This window comes from Mytilus trossulus, chromosome 10 (genome assembly GCF_036588685.1).
Source record: "Mytilus trossulus isolate FHL-02 chromosome 10, PNRI_Mtr1.1.1.hap1, whole genome shotgun sequence".
NCBI lineage: Eukaryota > Metazoa > Mollusca > Bivalvia > Mytilida > Mytilidae > Mytilus > Mytilus trossulus.
In genome coordinates this window covers 52,080,279-52,098,858 of record NC_086382.1, presented here as the reverse complement: position 1 = coordinate 52,098,858, position 18,580 = coordinate 52,080,279, and the positions used below count along the sequence as shown (strand labels likewise).

Sequence of the window (18,580 nt, the reverse complement as noted above, 5' to 3'; positions counted from 1 at the left end):
ACATATCCTAAGTCGAAATTTTAAATCGTTAAATATATTTGTTGATAAAACATTTATTAATGACGAAAATGTGTAATAAAATCGTTTACGAATTTTATAATTACATGTACAGAATAAATTGCATAATTACCAATGTAATTAATATATAAAAATATATTGTTACTTAAACTGGAAAACAATTTGTTTTGAAACGAGAATTACATTTTTAGTATAATCGTATCGTGAAACACGAAGTTCAAAGTTTAAAATCATGCACCTTTTCTTTATATACGAGTTAATAACCGATGGTGCGTTTCACTTCATGTTCATTTTCACTTAAAATAATGAGCAAAAAGCGAAATCCAAACTTTGTTACACTAGGATGAAGATAGGATGCTCTTAAGACACCTTGTTAGGACGTTAAGTGAGATATATCATAAGTTAAGAGAGCTTCGAGAACACGACTTAGGACAAAGACTTGTCATAAGATAGACTTAGGACACGTCCTAATCCTAAGATAGCTTCGAGAACACTGTCAACGTATATTTGTTCCACCTAACAGAAGTTCCAATGGAAACTTTGTTATAAACATTGTAATAATATCTATTCCTGTTGGAACAAATATTCTATATCATTTATTCCGTTAGGTACATATACTGTAATATTTATTCCTGTGGAAATAATATTCCAGAATATTTTTTCCTTTAGGAACTTATATTATGAAGGAACTTTTATTCCGTGACATTTTAATAGAAATAAAAAGGTCTTAACTACACCAGGGACTTTCTATACTAGTATATTAGTATATCCCTGATTACACATTAAGATCCCTCTCCAAATTTGTAGATTATTTGGGTAAAAGACATACTTTTATGTGCAATATGCATTTTTTGGCATTAATTATGTACATCTGTTTTATAATTCAAAATGGTCAATTTTATAAATCAGATCATCTCTAGGGCATATGAGAGCTCAGATTGTCAGTATTCAAGGTATTATAATCCCATTTATTAACACTGATTGGATAAATCAGAGACATATAAAATATGTCTCTGGATAAATGTTGGGAAATAAATGTAAAATGAACGCGGACGTCAAGGAAAGCACAGTGGGTTGAAAATGTTATTTTTGTGCTCCATACTTTTTATACTTTTCCGTTTTCTTGACAAATTCATTGCACAATCAAAGGGATACTGATATTTTCTTTTTAATTACAGTAGAAAGTTTATCTGCATCAGGTGTTATTATCTTATGTGATTTTATAGTGTTTTCCACGAAAGAGGAAGTGCCCTCAGCATTCTAACCGTATTACTTCCGGTACACGAGAACACAAGACCGGTGCCTGATCCGATAAATTATGATATCCACTCTTTCAATAGCTAAAACATAATAATACTACGTGAACTATGTTTGAACAACTTGTTTTGAGACTAATTCATTGTATTTTATCATTTGGAGTGTTTGTAAAACAATGTACAAGTTATTTTATACATTTCGGCTTGGTTTTTAAACAAAAATCGTCAGTCGACTTTATCAAAGCTGATGCAAGGCAGATAAACAAGTTGCCAGTACATATAGGAATAGTTGTTTTAGAAGAGAAACTTTCATACACAGATATAGCTAACATTATAATATGGTCACTAGCGTTAGGAATATCTTGCATCAGTGTTTATGATGTAAATGGTAAGCATGCTAGTATTTGTAATGAAAAAAATCTGACACATGAGCAATCTTGATTGATTACATTTAAACACTATCATCTACATTAACCAAAGTGGTATTACTGTCAATGGGGGTCGCTATCCTACATAAAACACCAAAGGATAAAGGAAAGCGACAGCCATTGGCAGTGACAGTAAAACCTCATCTGACCCACTAAACAAATCCCTGTGGTCAAATTATACCATTTCATATCCCTTTACGGTATCAGGTCTGTTCGCGCCCAATATACTTTCGCACCCTTCACGTTCGCACCTCGCACCTTGCACGTTCGCACCCAAGGTCCGTTCGCACTCTACACGTTCGCGCCCAATTTAAATTCAAATTCGAGTTTAATAATTGGAAAATCCGGATTGTTGTTTTTAATTGCTTTCATGTAAATACTAAATGTATTTATAGCTTGGTATGAGTAAAAGATTGAAGATTTTAAATGGAAAGCACAAAAGATATTTGTTTTTAACAGCTTGGTCCCTCTGAAACAATGAAACGATAAAATATAGCAATACACTATTATAACCAAAACATGCCAGATAAAATGTATTCAACACACAAAAAAAAACGTAGTCAGAATCTCACTTCATTTTGAAACAAGTCAATAAAACAAAGTTATAGCAATACACTAACCAAAACCGTAATGAAGAAGAGTTATTCAACACAAAATAAAACGTTGACAGCATCCCACTTTATTTAGAAAGGAATATTATTTGTTTTAACAATACACTAATAGTCTTTCAATTTATCCAACGCAATAAAAAATGCTGTCTCACTTTATTTTGAGACAACGAAAACAATTATACTTGCAAGAATAGCCAAAACATGAAGACAAAGTTATCAAACCCAAAACCAATTAAAATTGGGCGCGAACATGCAGGGTGCGAACAGACTTTGGGTGCGAACATGTATGGTGCGAAAGTGAAAGGGGGCGAACATGAGTGGGTGCGAACATGGATGGGCACGAACGGACCCGGATTCTCCCTTTACTACACACAGTCAACATGTTGAATATTGAATATGAACATGATTAAAGAATGAAAATAAATATTGTTGAATTGGTCTGTAGTCATGGTTCATTTAGTTAGGTGTGTCTGTCCCTTAACACTTTAATTTCTCACATACTGTACATGAACATGTACACATCTATACAAACATATAGTTCCATTCTTAGACTCTGACAAGTTTACAAAGAAGGACCTACAACAATCTTGCTTACAATACATATACATATAGCTGGTTGTGATGGATATGTATAATATCATTTACAATTGGAGAATTATTGTTTATGGATTTTGAAGGAATTTATTTTCATCTACATCATTTTGTACATGTACATGTATGGCTACCAGGTCATTTTGCAGCTTGTCATTGTACTTTTTTAATTTTAGCAATTTTGTTGTTAAGGGTTCCATCATATTCTATTATCTTATATTATATCTGAATGTCTTGTAACATGCCCAGACTCTTGTCAGTGTGTCCAAGGTCTACTTGGAGTTTATCGCAGTCTGTCTGAGAAAGTGGTGAAATAGACCATACCATGGTACATTTACATGTATCCTCTTTTCATAATTTCGATGTTTGAGATAAGCCTTATCAAAATGATATAGATGTGATTTAAGAACCCATCCTAGTGTGACACTAGATTCTACTTTAACTTTGTAATATATTTTGCCTTCAACTATTAATGAATAATATCAGGGTTCTCACTAAGTCGAGTCCATGAGTCCTGGACTTACCATTTTCTAAATGGGTTCAAAGATGCATCATGATTGTAAAATAATGTATAAACTAAATGCACTTGTTCATGTTGTTATCATTTTATCATGCTTATAGAAAAGTTTAAAAGTTATCTGAATTTAATGTCATTCCATTGCTCTAATAGCAGAATAGGCTTACATGATAAATCATATTGCAATAAAATATCTTCTTCTTACTGTTGGACTGGCCATGGAGAAAAATGATGAGTCCCTGGACTCACATTCAAAAATCCTTAGAACCATTAATGATTATGATCTGCTGGTGAGAAATACCTTTGTATTCATTGGTTTGTCTTTCTTCTGATGACAGAATACAATGTTATATAATTCATTTAGGAATTTAAGGCTTTAGAACACCTAGCATGCCAGGCAAAAGCTTAAAAGCCTTTGAAAAAGTCGAGAATTAGCAGATTTTTTTTCTTTTTTTCTTTCTTTTTTTATCATCAATACATTTATATAGCTATATATGTCACTTCAGTACAAATGTAAATCAAAATGATAAATTAGATTATATTTCATTTTCTGCAGTAAATTCGGGATAAGACTTGTTCATGTTACATTTAACTATTTCTTGGTACATACATGTACATGAACATTATGTAAATGCTGAATTTTTAAGCAGAGTTATCTCCCTTTGTCCTAGAAGTTTTTGTTGTAAATATTTGTGTTACTAAAAACCTAATCTTACTTCAGTCTACATATTAGATTATTTGTTGAAGATTTATATTACAACCTTGAACATATTTTAATATGTTTATATCATGGTGTACGGCGTATACATCATGTACATGCATGTAGAATCTGAGCATTAATTTACATGAATGTATTTTCCAGGAGAATTTAAAAGAAATCATGCTGTTTTAAAAGAGGTTGTAGCAAAGAAACAGAAAGAAATCTTACATGATGAAAGCACAAAATACAGTATATGTTTGCATACCAATAACCAGACAGATTTATATTTAGAAAATGGTATGCATCAATTGTCAGATTTTCTAAATAATAGGGTTAAAAACATAAAACAGGTTCTGACTATATTCATGATATTTCGAATGACAAATTTGAGGATCAAAAACTAAATTCATCATACATGTACCATGTACTGCATACAGATAATTGTAAAACAAATTTCCTTATTATTGACTGAATCATCAATATCTTTGAACTGTAATGTGACATCTTAAATAATATTAATTTTGTAATGGTTTCCAATTAGTTGGATAGAAATTCAACTACCTGATTTAGTTACAATGTTTCAATGAAGGATAAAGGGCAACCAACAACCACTGGATTCAACATGCTGGGATGGAGACAAACACATCAAAATGTGACAACATGGACAAGGTTTACCATGTTGGTTAGCACTTAACTCTCCCCTTAACCCATGATAGTTATGTAATAATAAACACAATACATGTACAAGAAAAACTGGAAAACGAAGTTGAAAAAGACGTGGCTTTCATGATAAATCTCAAACAAAAACAGAAAAAATATGTCCATTGTATTATATTTATGATTCATGACTTATTGACCTTTTACTGTGGATCAATTTTGTTTTTGTTGGTACCAGTTTTGGTGGATTTAGTATTTTTTTTTCCCTAGATATTGGATTTCATAGTTTTGTCTAATATGCCTACAGACTAGATATAGACAATGTGTTCTTCCTTGAAAATGATGGTTTACCTGTAGCACAAAATAAAAAAAAAAGTAGTATGCAATCATTGCAATGAAAAAAAATTAATCCATATTTAGTGGGGTTTTGCATGGAAGGTGAGATACTTTGTCTTTCCCCTTTGAAGTCCATGTGATTATTTTCTACCTTTTATTAACGGTGAGATCTATGAATTTTTCAACAATTGCTTTCAAAAGTGACAATGATTACTATAGCTAATAACAGCATTTGAGGCTAATAAATAGAGTAGGTTACTTACAGCCAGGTACCCTGAAGTGAAACAAGTAATTTTGATTTTGACCTTATACATTGTTACTGATATCAACAAATATTTAACTTTTGATATATATATATGCTTTACGTTATATATTTTCATTATAGGATATAGTAATAATTGTAAAATAGATATACAACTTGTGGGTCCTGAAGATGGTAGGAGAGAACTAGTCAAGTTAGCACAAAATTTATCCAGAGAAGTAGCAACACATCAGCGAAAGTTGGAGGACATTACAATACAGCATATAGATAGCATTTTACAAGGTAATTATATCTAAGTTTCATAACTAATATTCTTTTCAGTGATACTGAACAATGCATTGTCAATTTCCATGTTTACTTTTCAGAGTGAGCTACTGCAATTTACATGTCATGGTACTTGGGCATTAGTTGTTAAAATCCAAATCTATGACTCTGACTTTAGAAATTGACATAGTCATGATAGTAGTAACATTGATCCTGAAGAGTATAAACTGTTACCCAAAAAGAAATATCCATATTACTGCTTGCTCAGCAAGAAATGGATAACAGGAGATTTTATTTTTACGTGTACAAATAAAGCAAAAAATTATTTGTATACCTGATATTTGTGTAATAGTTAGCTGATTGCAGGATAAATCTTTCTAATCAGATTTCACAGGAAAACATTCATACCTTACACAGACAATACTTCTGATTCAGAGCTTTCATAAAAGGCTTATCAATCTCCAAAATACTTCATTAATTATAAAAAAAAATCCTTGCATTTTATAGGTTAAGAATGGTCCATAGCCTCAAACATTGCACCCTTTGAATGTTGCGTTGTTATCTTTTTTTCAAAACTCTTTATTAGAATCAGGCAAAAACTGTATATTGATTTATTATTGTGGATATTTAATTTCACTTTTACAGAAGTCAGACAGTCTGCATACGAGCCTATATGAAATTTGTCATTCTTTGAACATTTCATTTTATGGTACACATAGGCTTATACCCACAAAATCCAAAGAAATTGGTATCCAACGAATATTAATGAATCCACAGTGAATGATATTTGTTTGATAGTCCAACAATGTATAATTAAAAAAATTAAGGAGTTGTTTGTTACATCATTACTGAAATGATTTTCTTTGTATTTTTAGGAACAAATAAGTTTCCAGATCCTGACCTTATCATAAGATTTGGAACAGTTGATTCATTATTGGGATTTTTACCCTGGCAAATAAGACTTACAGAAATTTTGTAAGTACTATATTATTCCAAAATAGAGCATATCATAGATATAGGAAGATGTGGTGTGAGTGCCAATGAGACAACTCTCCATCCAAATAACAATTTAAAAAGTAAACCATTATAGGTTAAAGTACAGCCTTCATGCATGTAAATACAACACAAAATTAAAGAACAATTAAGGTCAAGTGACAGTAAATGGGCTATGTCACAGATTTCAGTAAAATTTGGCATACAACTCTGGCTCGATTTTATGTGCTTTCTATACAAATATTCACCCATATTAAAAGAAATCAATCTGCAATTTTTCAGATAATAAAAGAGATAAATGTATTATTTTTTCGATTTTCAGTTGTAGTTCAACGAGCCAAGGTTGTATGCAAATTTTTAGCAAAATCTGCGACATAGCCCATTTACTGTTCCTTGACCTTAAAAGACTACTTACTCATGAGTCATACAAATTTAAATATCACTGGAAAATGACATTTTGGGTGTAAAATTGTATAGACAAATGTAAATAATAAAGAACATCACACTTTTCTGACATGACCTGGTATATTCATAAAATGTGAAGGCATGAAACAAGTGAAATCATTTATTGAACCCAGTCAGAAGGATTTACTCTTTAATTTGAAATTGATGGTCATAACAAAAATAATTTATTATTCAGATAATACTTAATTGAAATATGTGCATCAGCTTAAAAGATTAAAAATAAAATGGGAGAACAAAGTAAAAAAATTATCATATATTTTTTTTAACAGGGGATTAGATTATTGATATTTTTATATTACAAACTTTTTTATTTTTCAGGACACATCAAACACATGATGGATTGACATACAAATCATTTATATCATTATTACACTCTTATGGAGATACAGATCAGAGATTTGGAAGATAGCATAGTCACATTAGAATTGTTACTATCATAGCATTTTAGTCATCCAGAATACTTACTGTGAATGGAAGGGGGATGGATCTAGGAGTTGTCATAAAAATATAATATATAAAAAAAATCACAAATTAAGCTTTTTATTCATTTATTTATGAAAAAATGTATCCAGTGATAGTTTTCTAATTCTTTTTAGATCCTCCATTTTAGTTTCTACATGTATTATATGATATCATAAACTGAGTGAAGTTCCTCAGGACCTTGTTTAGCATCCTTTGTTAACTTCTGAAAACCTTAAGGAAGGGCAAATCAGACATTTGTGTTTAGCTCACCTGGTCTGAAGGTGTAAAATGCAGTTTTTGGCCTATAACTCAAAAACCAAAGCATTTAGAGCAAATCTGTCATATGGGTAAAATTGTTTATAAGATCAACATCTATCTGTTCTGAAATTTTCAGATGAATCGGACAACCCGTTTTTGGGTTGCTGCCCCTGAATTGGTAATTTTAAGGAAATTTTGCTGTTTTTGGTTATTATCATGAATATTATTATAGATAGAGATAAACTGTAAACAGCAATAATGTTCAGCAAAGTAAGATTTACAAATAAGTCAACATGACCGAAATGGTCAAATGACCCCCTAAGGAGTTATTGTCCTATATAGTCCAATTTTGTCATGAATCCATCTGCTTCCTTTGTTTAATATTTACATAGACCAAGGTGAGCGACACAGGCTCTTTAGAGCCTCTAGTTTTATTTATTCCCTGTAGAAATGTAAAAAAACAGGCTATCAAGTCTCTTATATTTTCCCTTAATTTCTATATTTTTTCTCAGTGACAGAAATCTCCTTTATGGCCTGTATTTCTAAAGTGGTAAAAAATGAGTTATGTGGACTGAGATTGTTTGAAAGTTATGTGGACTGAGATTGTACTAAGTTATTTGATTTAGGAATGTAAGGATGCAGACAGATAAAAGTAGTGATTAAATCTAGACAGCTATCAGGTATTGAAGAGTTGATTTAATTTTCAAATCTTGACCTACAGCTTTTTCTAGTTGATTCAGTATTGTGGTTTCATTTATTTTGTAGGGTATCAATTTTTATGGATTGGGAAAAACTTGCATTTTCTTGGATAATTGATTTTGTGTTTTCCCCAAAAGATGTTTTTCTTTTAATTTAATTGCTATTAAAAGGACTAAATGACACATTTTTTGTTAACAACTTAAGATGATACCAATGATAAAAGTTGGTGTAAGGCTTGTTCAACAATTTATTCACTTAATTGCTCTAGGTGCAAATTAGAAATTTCTGTTGAAAAGTCAAAATTTAATGAGAATGTCAATACACAAGCACTATAAACTTATATTTATAGTGTCATCTTTAGAGATGGTTGGATGGTTGAAATCTAGTTGTAACACCAGAAAGTTAAGGAAAAAGTAGCAGATTTACATATTTTTGAATCAGAATTAATGAAATTTTATGTAAAAGGTTTACATATAAAGCAATACTGCAGATCATTTTTAAAAACATTGTTCAGTGATTTGGAGGTTACACACATTCTCCTAAAAAATGTGAGTAATTCCGTCCATCTGTTCATCTGTCTGGATATAGATTATATGATTGGCTATATGTATGGCTATCTTTGTTAATTTTTGAGCTACAGCTTTAATATTTGGCAGGATGCTTCAATAGGTTTACAGAGGTGTGCATGCCTTAACCGGCCTCAGGCTTTTTTCCCCACAAATACTCGAAAAATGCCAGGCCATTTTGGTCCTAGCTGCATAAAGAGATCATGGTTTGTCTGGCTTTCTCCTTCAGTGTTTGAGCTACAGCTGTAATATTTTGCAGAATGTTTCTACACATAATATAGGTGTGCATGTTCAAAGGATTTAGTGGGTTTTTTTCTCACGTCCCCTAAAAATGCCAGGTGTTTGGACTTCGTTTTTTCCCCTCTAGAAGTCCGAAAGGGGTGACTACTAGAAATAGAAAGTTGAACTTGAAGACTACTGAAAATTGAAAGTTGAAATCTTTTGACTGAACACACAGTCCTGCAAGTGTAAACATTCAAAATAAAAAAAAGACATCATCATCATGCATTGTGTTAATTTTATAATTTCTTATTGTCAGTTGGAGACATCATTTGTGTCTTATAGACAGCAACATTTTCTAGTTGCACTTCATCACCACTGTTTGTCAAATATACAGTCAATGGAATTATCATGCATCTGGCAGAGCAGAAAGGGACATTGCCAAATCTGTTTTGATAATTCTATTAGATATGTGTATTCATCTGATGCAGGCAAACATAATAAATTAGTTGATGCCCTAAAAAGATTTAGAATATTACCTAATAAAAGGTGATATTTGTCTCCAAATTTTGTAAAATAATATTTTGATTTGAGGTGTCTAAAATTTGTTAAAAATTAGTTATTGCAATTATTAAAGACAACACTGATTGGTTCCATATGACTGAATTCCGACAGTGTTATAAAATTTTTGATGAAAACAAGACATCACAAAATAAATCTCCTCGGAAATAAATTGAATAATCAGACGTGTGATGTGTTTCCTTACTATGTCCAGTGATGTCACTTGCCACTTGTAGACAGTTCTCTAATGTTACTGGTGCTATGAACACATTATTGTTCGATATTAACAGTAAACAGATTGAGTCAATATTTTGCAAAGATACAAAATCAGTCAAAAGTAAAATAACAAAAATACCGAACTCCGAAGAAAATTTAAATCAGTTAGTCCCTAATCAAATGACAAAATCAAAAGTTCAGACACATCTAACCTATGGATAATTGTTAAACACATGCCATATTCCTGTCTTGTTACAGGCATTTTCTTATGTAGATAATGGTGGATAAAACCCGGTTTAATAGCTGGCTGAACCTCTCACTTGTGTGACAATCGCATAAAAATTCCATAATATTGATAACGATGTGTGAACAACAAAAACCAGACATAATAGATAAACATGTCAAAAATAGGGGTACAGCAGTCAACTTTGTGTAATTATGATCTTTATCACTATAAAAAAAAGAAACATGTAAATAGTAACCAAAGAAACATTACAGAGCCACGTCAAATGAATATCACAAACAAATAAGTCTTAAAACAGAAAAAGTAATATTCATAATGATAAATAAAATGACACCAAACACGTCTAGATAATAAACTACGGTCAGTACCAAGAATCTGTACTTCAAGGTTTGAATTGATAGTTATATGCTTCTGAATGAAATAAAGATCTGAATTAATGCTAGTCTATGTATTTAAATATTTTATTATTTCTAAGTCTATAGATATGTGAAAATATATATAAGTAAATCAGAATAGTAAGAATAAATGATATCGTGTAAATCAAATTAACATTCAATTACAATTACAATTAAAAGTAAAAGCTATCATACTCTTGAAATATACAAAAAACTGAGGTAAAAGTTGAAGAGTGATCCTGCATATTTAGTGGCACGTAAGCGAACACTGCTAAATAAGTAAATACAGTATACTAAGAAATAAACGAGATTAGTTCATTCCTCATTATGGGTTATAAAGAACATCACATAGTATCAGTTCGGTTCCAACTGTCCCTATAAGCAGTCGTCCTTTATAATACGAAGCTGTCGCTGATCCTGAACAAAATTCACCATTGTCAAGAAATACCTCTGTGATATCAGATGTAAGGTTACCATTCTCTGTTTTTATTTTGAGAACCTGGAACATTTGAAAAATCTACTAGTTGTGTGTTACATTTTGGTGTTATGTCGTTGTTCTCCTCTTATATTTAATGCGTTTTCCTCGGTTTTAGTTTGTTACCCCAAATTTGTTTTTTGTCCATGGATTTATAAGTTTTGAACAGCGGAAAACTACTGTTGACTTTATTAAATATGCTTGTGTATGTAACAATTAAACAGGTGTAAAACAAGTACAAGGTGATTTTTCAGTACTTGTCCTAAGATATTCACCTTTTTAAAATTGCTTGAACGAAACCCAAACGACGGATTTTACATAGAGCCATCAAAACAACATAGACACGGACTGAAGCCTAAAACAATTTCGATATATTATGACACAAAACTACATATCCACGACTATTCTAATTTGTTCCCTTTTTAAAGAGATCTATGAACAAAACGAATAATTTCTATCGGAAAGACGATACATAGCCTTTCTTTTGTTGATCGACGTTTAATTTTGGCTCAATATATCTTTCACTAGCCGAGTAGTCAGCATTTCTGTGTTGATATGATTTATCATTGATATGGTCATGTTATTATATATAAACTGTTAACAAAACTTTTAATTTTTGAAATGATATTGCTTTATTACATGAGGAATAGATTATCTTACCTGAATTTGGCAAAAACATTTTGGAATTTGTTGGTCCCAATTGCTCTTCAACTTCGCACTTTATTTAGCCTTTTTTGTTACTTTTCTTGATTCGAGCGTCATTGTTGAGTCTTTTATAGACAAAACACACGTCTTGCGTAAACACAAAATTCAATCTTAGTATCTATCATGAGTCTATTCCTATTTATGCTTAGAAATACTCAGAATCATACATAATTATTGCCCATTACTTTATAATTTGACTATATGTGTCTCAATATATGTAAAATTATTGTTTCAACGTCAACTAGAAAGTGTATATGTTTTAAAACAGTCTTGTTGCATGTTCCAAAAAGATAAAACAAGTCCTCTGCAAATGAACCAAAGTCTGAGATATATTCAGGAGATGTTGGCCCTTCGTTTTCAAAATCATTCCGTTTTGTTATGACAGAAATTGCATAACTTTTCGTTCGTGATGCATGTTTAAGAATTAAAAATCAGAAACAGGGAGAATGTCCGTAATAGAAAATATTTAACACCCTAGAACATCCACTTATACCATATATCATTTTCCTTCTATTAGTTGATGTCAAATTAATTGCCAAATATTCTTGTAAAATATTTTGGACTATCGCATTCTCTTTTTGTCTTTGTGTTAAATTATCTATTTACTAGTTTTTTTGGAATTTAAGTTATACATCTTCTTAATTTTCTTACTTGGGATGGTGACCATGATTGACCATTTACTTCTTCATATTTATGAAGAAGATGGGTACGAGCGTGGCATCCAATCCAAAGGTCTCCTGTCACAGGATCAACTTCTATGTTGTCTGGTGCTGTATCAATGAATATAGTCTGCAAAACAAGGACTTAGACTATTCAACATTTGTAGTATAGAACATCTGCAATATTTGGACTATTCGACGACAGACAACGAGAATGGAACGTTTTCTCTTCGAATTATAAAATCACGATCACAAATCCAATAGGTCATCTCTTTAATATATCGTTTCATTCTGTCATATGTCAAAAATGAAGTACTTATAGGTGTTTCTTGATATTTCATTTTGATCTAGAAGTGAAATCAAGAGTAAAATATACGGTCTTCATCAACATATAGGTGAATATATAAAGTTAGCAGAACTGTCATAACAGCCTAAGTCTAGACGAGCTGATAATAAGTACCATTGACCATATATCTGTTTAAATACCGGTACTTGAAGGTGAACATCAAGTAAGTGTCAAAGAGCGCGATATATGTAGTGATCCAGTGTATTATATATTTTGGTCTTTACGAAATGTCAAACGGTCAGCGCTGAACAGTGTCATATATACCAGCCGATATTTAGATATTTCACGATATATGCTTTAGAATCATATATTTTACCTGCATTAAATGAAGACTATTGTCCTTCTGTCGCTGGAATGCATTAATTTGTTTACTCCAGAATTCAGCGATATATATAGTGCTGTGAATAAACTGAATGTTAGATAAAAACTATCATTTTCAATCAAATTAATATAACAATTAAAAATAAAAAAAATCTTCATAGTCTCAATGCTTTCGAAACTATGCAAGGTGTATGTTACGATTTGGAAAGACTCACTAGTGATGCTTGAGTAAATCGGTTTATGTCTATAGATAAAGGCAACAGTAGTATACCGCTGTTCAAACGTCATAAATCGATGGAGAGAAAAGTAAGTCCGGGTTACAAACTAAAAACAAGAGAAACACACAAATTAGAAGAGGGAAACAACGGAACAGCAGAAACACTGCAGTGCAACAAAAACAAACGCTAACATATATAGAAACAGACTATTCTATAATAGCTGCCATATTACAGATTTAGTACTGGAAAATTAAAGAAAAATAGCTAGCCTAATCCTGCCGCTCATATTACAATGTTAAAAAAATATCACTAAAATGACAACACTACATGACAGGAATATTGTACAAAAAACAACTCTCAGCACTGAGAAACGCATATTAAACAAAGAAACAAATAAGATAATAGCTTATCTTAACATGTTTACCTCAGAATAACAATGGTAATTTCCTCTTAACAACACCACAGTACACCACAAACAGTGATGTATTTTTAAAATAAAAGTTAAGTATTATAGCTCAAATTGGCAGTCCTAAAAAATTTGGAAACAATACTCTTTTGGATCGGCGCTCCTTTTATGATACACCAAAGTAACATTCATAGAAATATCCACTATGTGGAAAATCCCCCGTGATATTGATTGAACAATATTTTTTTCTATCATTTGCTATGTTGATTTCCAAACAATGTATAGACCAACCAGATGGAAAGCCTGGAAAGTCAAAGGAAGGAATTAGGTTAAATTGGAATTGCAACGTCATACAAATGACGTAAAATTTATCCATATTGTCACTCTGTGTAATAGTGCATAGTTAGTTGCCGATCGCCTATTATTATGGAACCTGTTTACAATACAGACATAATAAATTGTACTTGAACGGTCTTGCAAAATATTTTTTCAGAATGTGTAGAATTTGCTATGTACTCCATTACACAAGGAAAAAAAAGAAAAGTTTGGAAAATAAATAAACATAAGTGAGACGGAAAATACCAAATGGATATAAACTGAGCAACAAGAACCCCATAAAAACCCAGAGGAGATAGTATATGCCTAGCATGTGGCAAACGTCATGCTGTTTATGTAAATATATATCCGGGGATGCCACATCGGAGGACTTTGATTTTACAACAAACAAAAGCTCGGAAGAGTATTTGTAATTGATTAAAACCACCTTAAATAACTGGTATGTAAAAAAAAAACCAACGTAACTTTGACTGATCGTTTTTATGTAATTTTTATGATTTTTTTTTCAAAACTGTTTATTCAGCCCTGTTCTTTAATAATATTTATGTTTTAGTACTTAACCTGTACTGACCACATACCTTAAATCTGGTGAAGCATTTATTCCGTTTGGATATCCAAGATCAGATAAAACTTGTTTAAACTCATGCCCATCATAGAACCATACTTTTCCCAACTTCATCATACCGTATATTTCTAATGGTGATAAATATTTGTTGTTGTAATATTCCAGATACTGTGTTGCATAAAATGAGTCGTTACTTATTGCTAAGATATCATTCATTCTGTAAAAACACAGACACTGCTATGATCATCTATCAAACGACATTAAAGAAATTATATTCAATTTGCAATGTTAGCTCAACCATTTTCTACATGGCACATCCCAACTTCTAAAAATGAAGAAGCAGACGAGAAATATATATATATTTTGGCATATCATTACTTTCATTTGCACACATTTTAATTTGTAGTCAATGAATTAAAAGACAAAATTTAACGTTTGTCTTAATGAATTTAAATTCTGAAATTTTACTTTTCTATTAAATTAGTGCTATTCTAAAAATCAACATGTATTTACTGAGTCTATATGCATATGGCCGTGTTTATTTGTTTACATTCTAATTAAAAATTGTTTGTTTGTTCGAACCATTGGAAAATTTGGGTCTTCAATGCACGATTTTCAACTTCAAAACTTATTGTTGGTCTATTTACCAGACACAAGTTGGTTCCTTTTTCCTTTTTCCTTTTTCGATATTCAAATTTTGAAAAATATTACAAGTCCAAACTAAATTTTTTTTGGCTTAAAATTTGTTTTTCCTCAAAAAAATTTTTTCCTCAAAATTTTTTTTCCTCAAAATTTTTTTGTCCTCAAAATTTTTTTTCCTCAAAATTTTTTTTTCCTCAAAATTTTTTCCTCAAATTTTTTTTTTTCTCAAATTTTTTTTTTCCTCCAATTTTTTTTTCCTCAAATTTTTGTTCCTCAAAATTTTTTTTTTCTCAAATCTTTTTTCCTCAAAATTTTTTTTCCTAAAATTTTTTTCTCAAATTTTTTTATTCCTCATTTTTTTTCGTTTCTTTATTCAATTTCTTTTTCATATTCGGTTTTTATTTCCTTTTTCATATTCATTTCCTTTTTCGGTTTCTATTCCCTGAATCGGATTCTATTTCCTTATTGGGTTTCTATTTCCTTATTCGGTTTCGATTTCCTTATTCGGTTTCTAGTTCCTTATTCGATTTTCATTTCCTTATTCGGTTTCTTTTTCCTTTTTCAATATTCATTTCCTTTTTCGTTTCTATTTCCTTATTCGGTTTCTGTTTCCTTATTTGATTTCTTTTTCCTTATTCAATTTTCATTTCCTTATTCGGTTTCTAGTTCCTTATTCGATTTTCATTTCCTTATTCGGTTTCTTTTTCCTTTTTCAATATTCATTTCCTTTTTCGGTTTCTATTTCCTTATTCGGTTTCTATTTCCTTATTGGATTTTCATTTCCTTATTCGATTTTCATTTCCTTATTCGATTTCCATTTCCTTATTCGGTTTCTTTTTCCTTTTTCAATATTCATTTCCTTTTTCGGTTTCTATTTCCTTATTCTGTTTTTATTTCCTTATTGGATTTTCATTTCCTTATTCGATTTCCATTTCCTTATTCAAATTTCATTTCCTTATTCGGTTTCTTTTTCCTTTTTCAATATTCATTTCCTTTTTCGGTTTCTTTTTCCTAATTCCGTTTCTGTTTCCTTATTTGATTCCTTTTTCCTTATTCAATTTTCATTTCCTTATTCGGTTTCTATTTCCTTATTGGATTTTCATTTCCTTATTCAATTTCCATTTCCTTATACGGTTTCTTTTTCCTTTTTCAATATTCATTTCCTTTTTCGGTTTCTATTTCCTTATTCAGTTTCTATTTCCTTATTCGGTTTCTATTTCCTTATTCGGTTTCTTTTTCCTTATTCGGTTTCTATTTCCTTTTTCAATATTCATTTCCTTTTTCGGTTTCTATTTCCTTATTTAGTTTCTATTCCCTTATTGGGTTTCTATTTCCTTATTCGGTTTCGATTTCCTTATTCGGTTTCTAGTTCCTTATTCGATTTTTATTTCCTTATTCGGTTTCTTTTTCCTTTTTCAATATTCATTTCCTTTTTCGGTTTCTATTTCCTTATTCGGTTTCTATTTCCTTATTGGATTTTCATTTCCTTATTCAGTTTCCATTTCCTTATTCGATTTCCATTTCCTTATTCGGTTTCTTTTACCTTTTTCAATATTCATTTCCTTTTTCGGTTTCTATTTCCTTATTCGGTTTCTATTTCCTAATTCGATTTTCATTTCCTTATTCGATTGCTGTTTCCTTATTCGGTTTCCTTTTTCAATATTCATTTACTTTTTCGGTTTCTATTTCCTTATTCGGTTTCTATTTCCTTATTGGATTTTCATTTCCTTATTCAGTTTCCATTTCCTTATTCGATTTCCATTTCCTTATTTGGTTTCTTTTTCCTTTTTCAATATTCATTTCCTGTTTCAGTTTCTATTTCCTTATTCGGTTTCTATTTCCTTATTCGATTTTCATTTCCTTATTCGATTGCTGTTTCCTTATTCGGTTTCTATTTCCTTATTCGGTTTCTATTTCCTTATTCAGTTTCTATTTCCTTATTGGATTTTCATTTCCTTATTCGATTTCCATTTCCTTATTCGATTTCCATTTCCTTATTCGGTTCCTTTTTCCCTATTTCGATATTCAATTTTGAAAAATATTACAAGTCCAAACTAAATTTTTTTTTGCTTCAAAATTTTTTTTCCTCAAAATTTTTTTTTCCTCAAAATTTTTTTTCCTCAATTTTTTTTTTTTTTTCTCATATTTTTTTTTTCTCAAATTTTTTTTCCTCAAAATTTTTTTCCTCAAATTTTTGTTCTCAAATTTTTTTTTCCTCATTTTTTTTCGTTTTCTTATTCAATTTCTTTTTCCTTATTCGATTTTCATTTCCTTTTTCATATTCATTTCCTTTTTCGGTTTCTATTCCCTGAATCGGATTCTATTTCCTTATTGGGTTTCTATTTCCTTATTCGGTTTCGATTTCCTTATTCGGTTTCGATTTCCTTATTCAGTTTCTAGTTCCTTATTCGATTTTCATTTCCTTATTCGGTTTCTTTTTCCTTTTTCAATATTCATTTCCTTTTTGATTTCTTTTTCCTTATTCGGTTTCTGTTTCCTTATTTGATTTCTTTTTCCTTATTCAATTTTCATTTCCTTATTCCGTTTCTATTTCCTTATTGGATTTTCATTTCCTTATTCAATTTCCATTTCCTTATACGGTTTATTTTTCCTATTTCAATATTCATTTCCTTTTTCGGTTTCTATTTCCTTATTCAGTTTCTATTTCCTTATTCGGTTTCTATTTCCTTATTCGGTTTCTTTTTCCTAATTCGGTTTCTTTTTCCTTTTTCAATATTCATTTCCTTTTTTGGTTTCTATTTCCTTATTTAGTTTCTATTTCCTTATTGGGTTTCTATTTCCTTATTCGGTTTCAATTTCCTTATTTGGTTTCTAGTTCCTTATTCGATTTTCATTTCCTTATTCGGTTTCTTTTTCCTTTTTCAATATTCATTTCCTTTTTCGGTTTCTATTTCCTTATTCGGTTTCTATTTCCTTATTGGATTTTCATTTCCTTATTCAGTTTCCATTTCCTTATTCGATTTCCATTTCCTTATTCGGTTTCTTTTTCCTTTTTCAATATTCATTTCCTGTTTCAGTTTCTATTTCCTTATTCGGTTTCTATTTCCTTATTCGATTTTCATTTCCTTATTCGATTGCTGTTTCCTTATTCGGTTTCTATTTCCTTATTCGGTTTCTATTTCCTTATTCAGTTAAAAATTTCTATTTCCTTATTGGATTTTCATTTCC

The 18,580-nt window shown here is 30.6% G+C and overlaps 2 protein-coding genes across 3 annotated transcripts in view; one reads left to right on the top strand and one right to left on the bottom strand.

Moving 5' to 3' along the window:
* The first annotated feature begins 1,175 nt into the window (after window positions 1-1,175).
* On the top strand, window positions 1,176-7,633 carry LOC134687589 (dehydrodolichyl diphosphate synthase complex subunit nus1-like). The gene is made up of 5 exons (XM_063548003.1): window positions 1,176-1,662; window positions 4,284-4,418; window positions 5,500-5,658; window positions 6,516-6,615; window positions 7,417-7,633. The coding sequence occupies exons 1-5, from the start codon at window positions 1,386-1,388 to the stop codon at window positions 7,505-7,507; spliced, it is 762 nt and encodes a 253-aa protein (XP_063404073.1). The 5' UTR covers window positions 1,176-1,385; the 3' UTR covers window positions 7,508-7,633.
* A 3,311-nt stretch (window positions 7,634-10,944) lies between these two features.
* Window positions 10,945-18,580, bottom strand: part of LOC134687587 (serum paraoxonase/arylesterase 1-like) — a 117,674-nt gene continuing 110,038 nt past the window's right edge. For both annotated transcript variants that reach the window (XM_063548001.1, XM_063548002.1), the window contains exons 7-10: window positions 14,763-14,966; window positions 13,220-13,301; window positions 12,550-12,687; window positions 10,945-11,217 (exon numbers count right to left, since the gene is read on the bottom strand). In XM_063548001.1, coding sequence (XP_063404071.1) covers window positions 11,044-11,217; window positions 12,550-12,687; window positions 13,220-13,301; window positions 14,763-14,966 — 598 coding nt within the window. In that variant the 3' untranslated portion in view covers window positions 10,945-11,043. The remainder of the gene's footprint in view (window positions 11,218-12,549; window positions 12,688-13,219; window positions 13,302-14,762; window positions 14,967-18,580) is intronic.

Bases quoted from the DNA above. Each gene is read 5' to 3' on its own strand.
- LOC134687589 (XM_063548003.1), top strand. From the start codon at position 1,386: ATGTTTGAACAACTTGTTTTGAGACTAATTCATTGTATTTTATCATTT. The intron at 1,663-4,283 runs GTAAGCATGCTA...TGTATTTTCCAG, and splicing joins CAGTGTTTATGATGTAAATG to GAGAATTTAAAAGAAATCAT. The intron at 6,616-7,416 runs GTAAGTACTATA...TTTATTTTTCAG, and splicing joins ATAAGACTTACAGAAATTTT to GACACATCAAACACATGATG.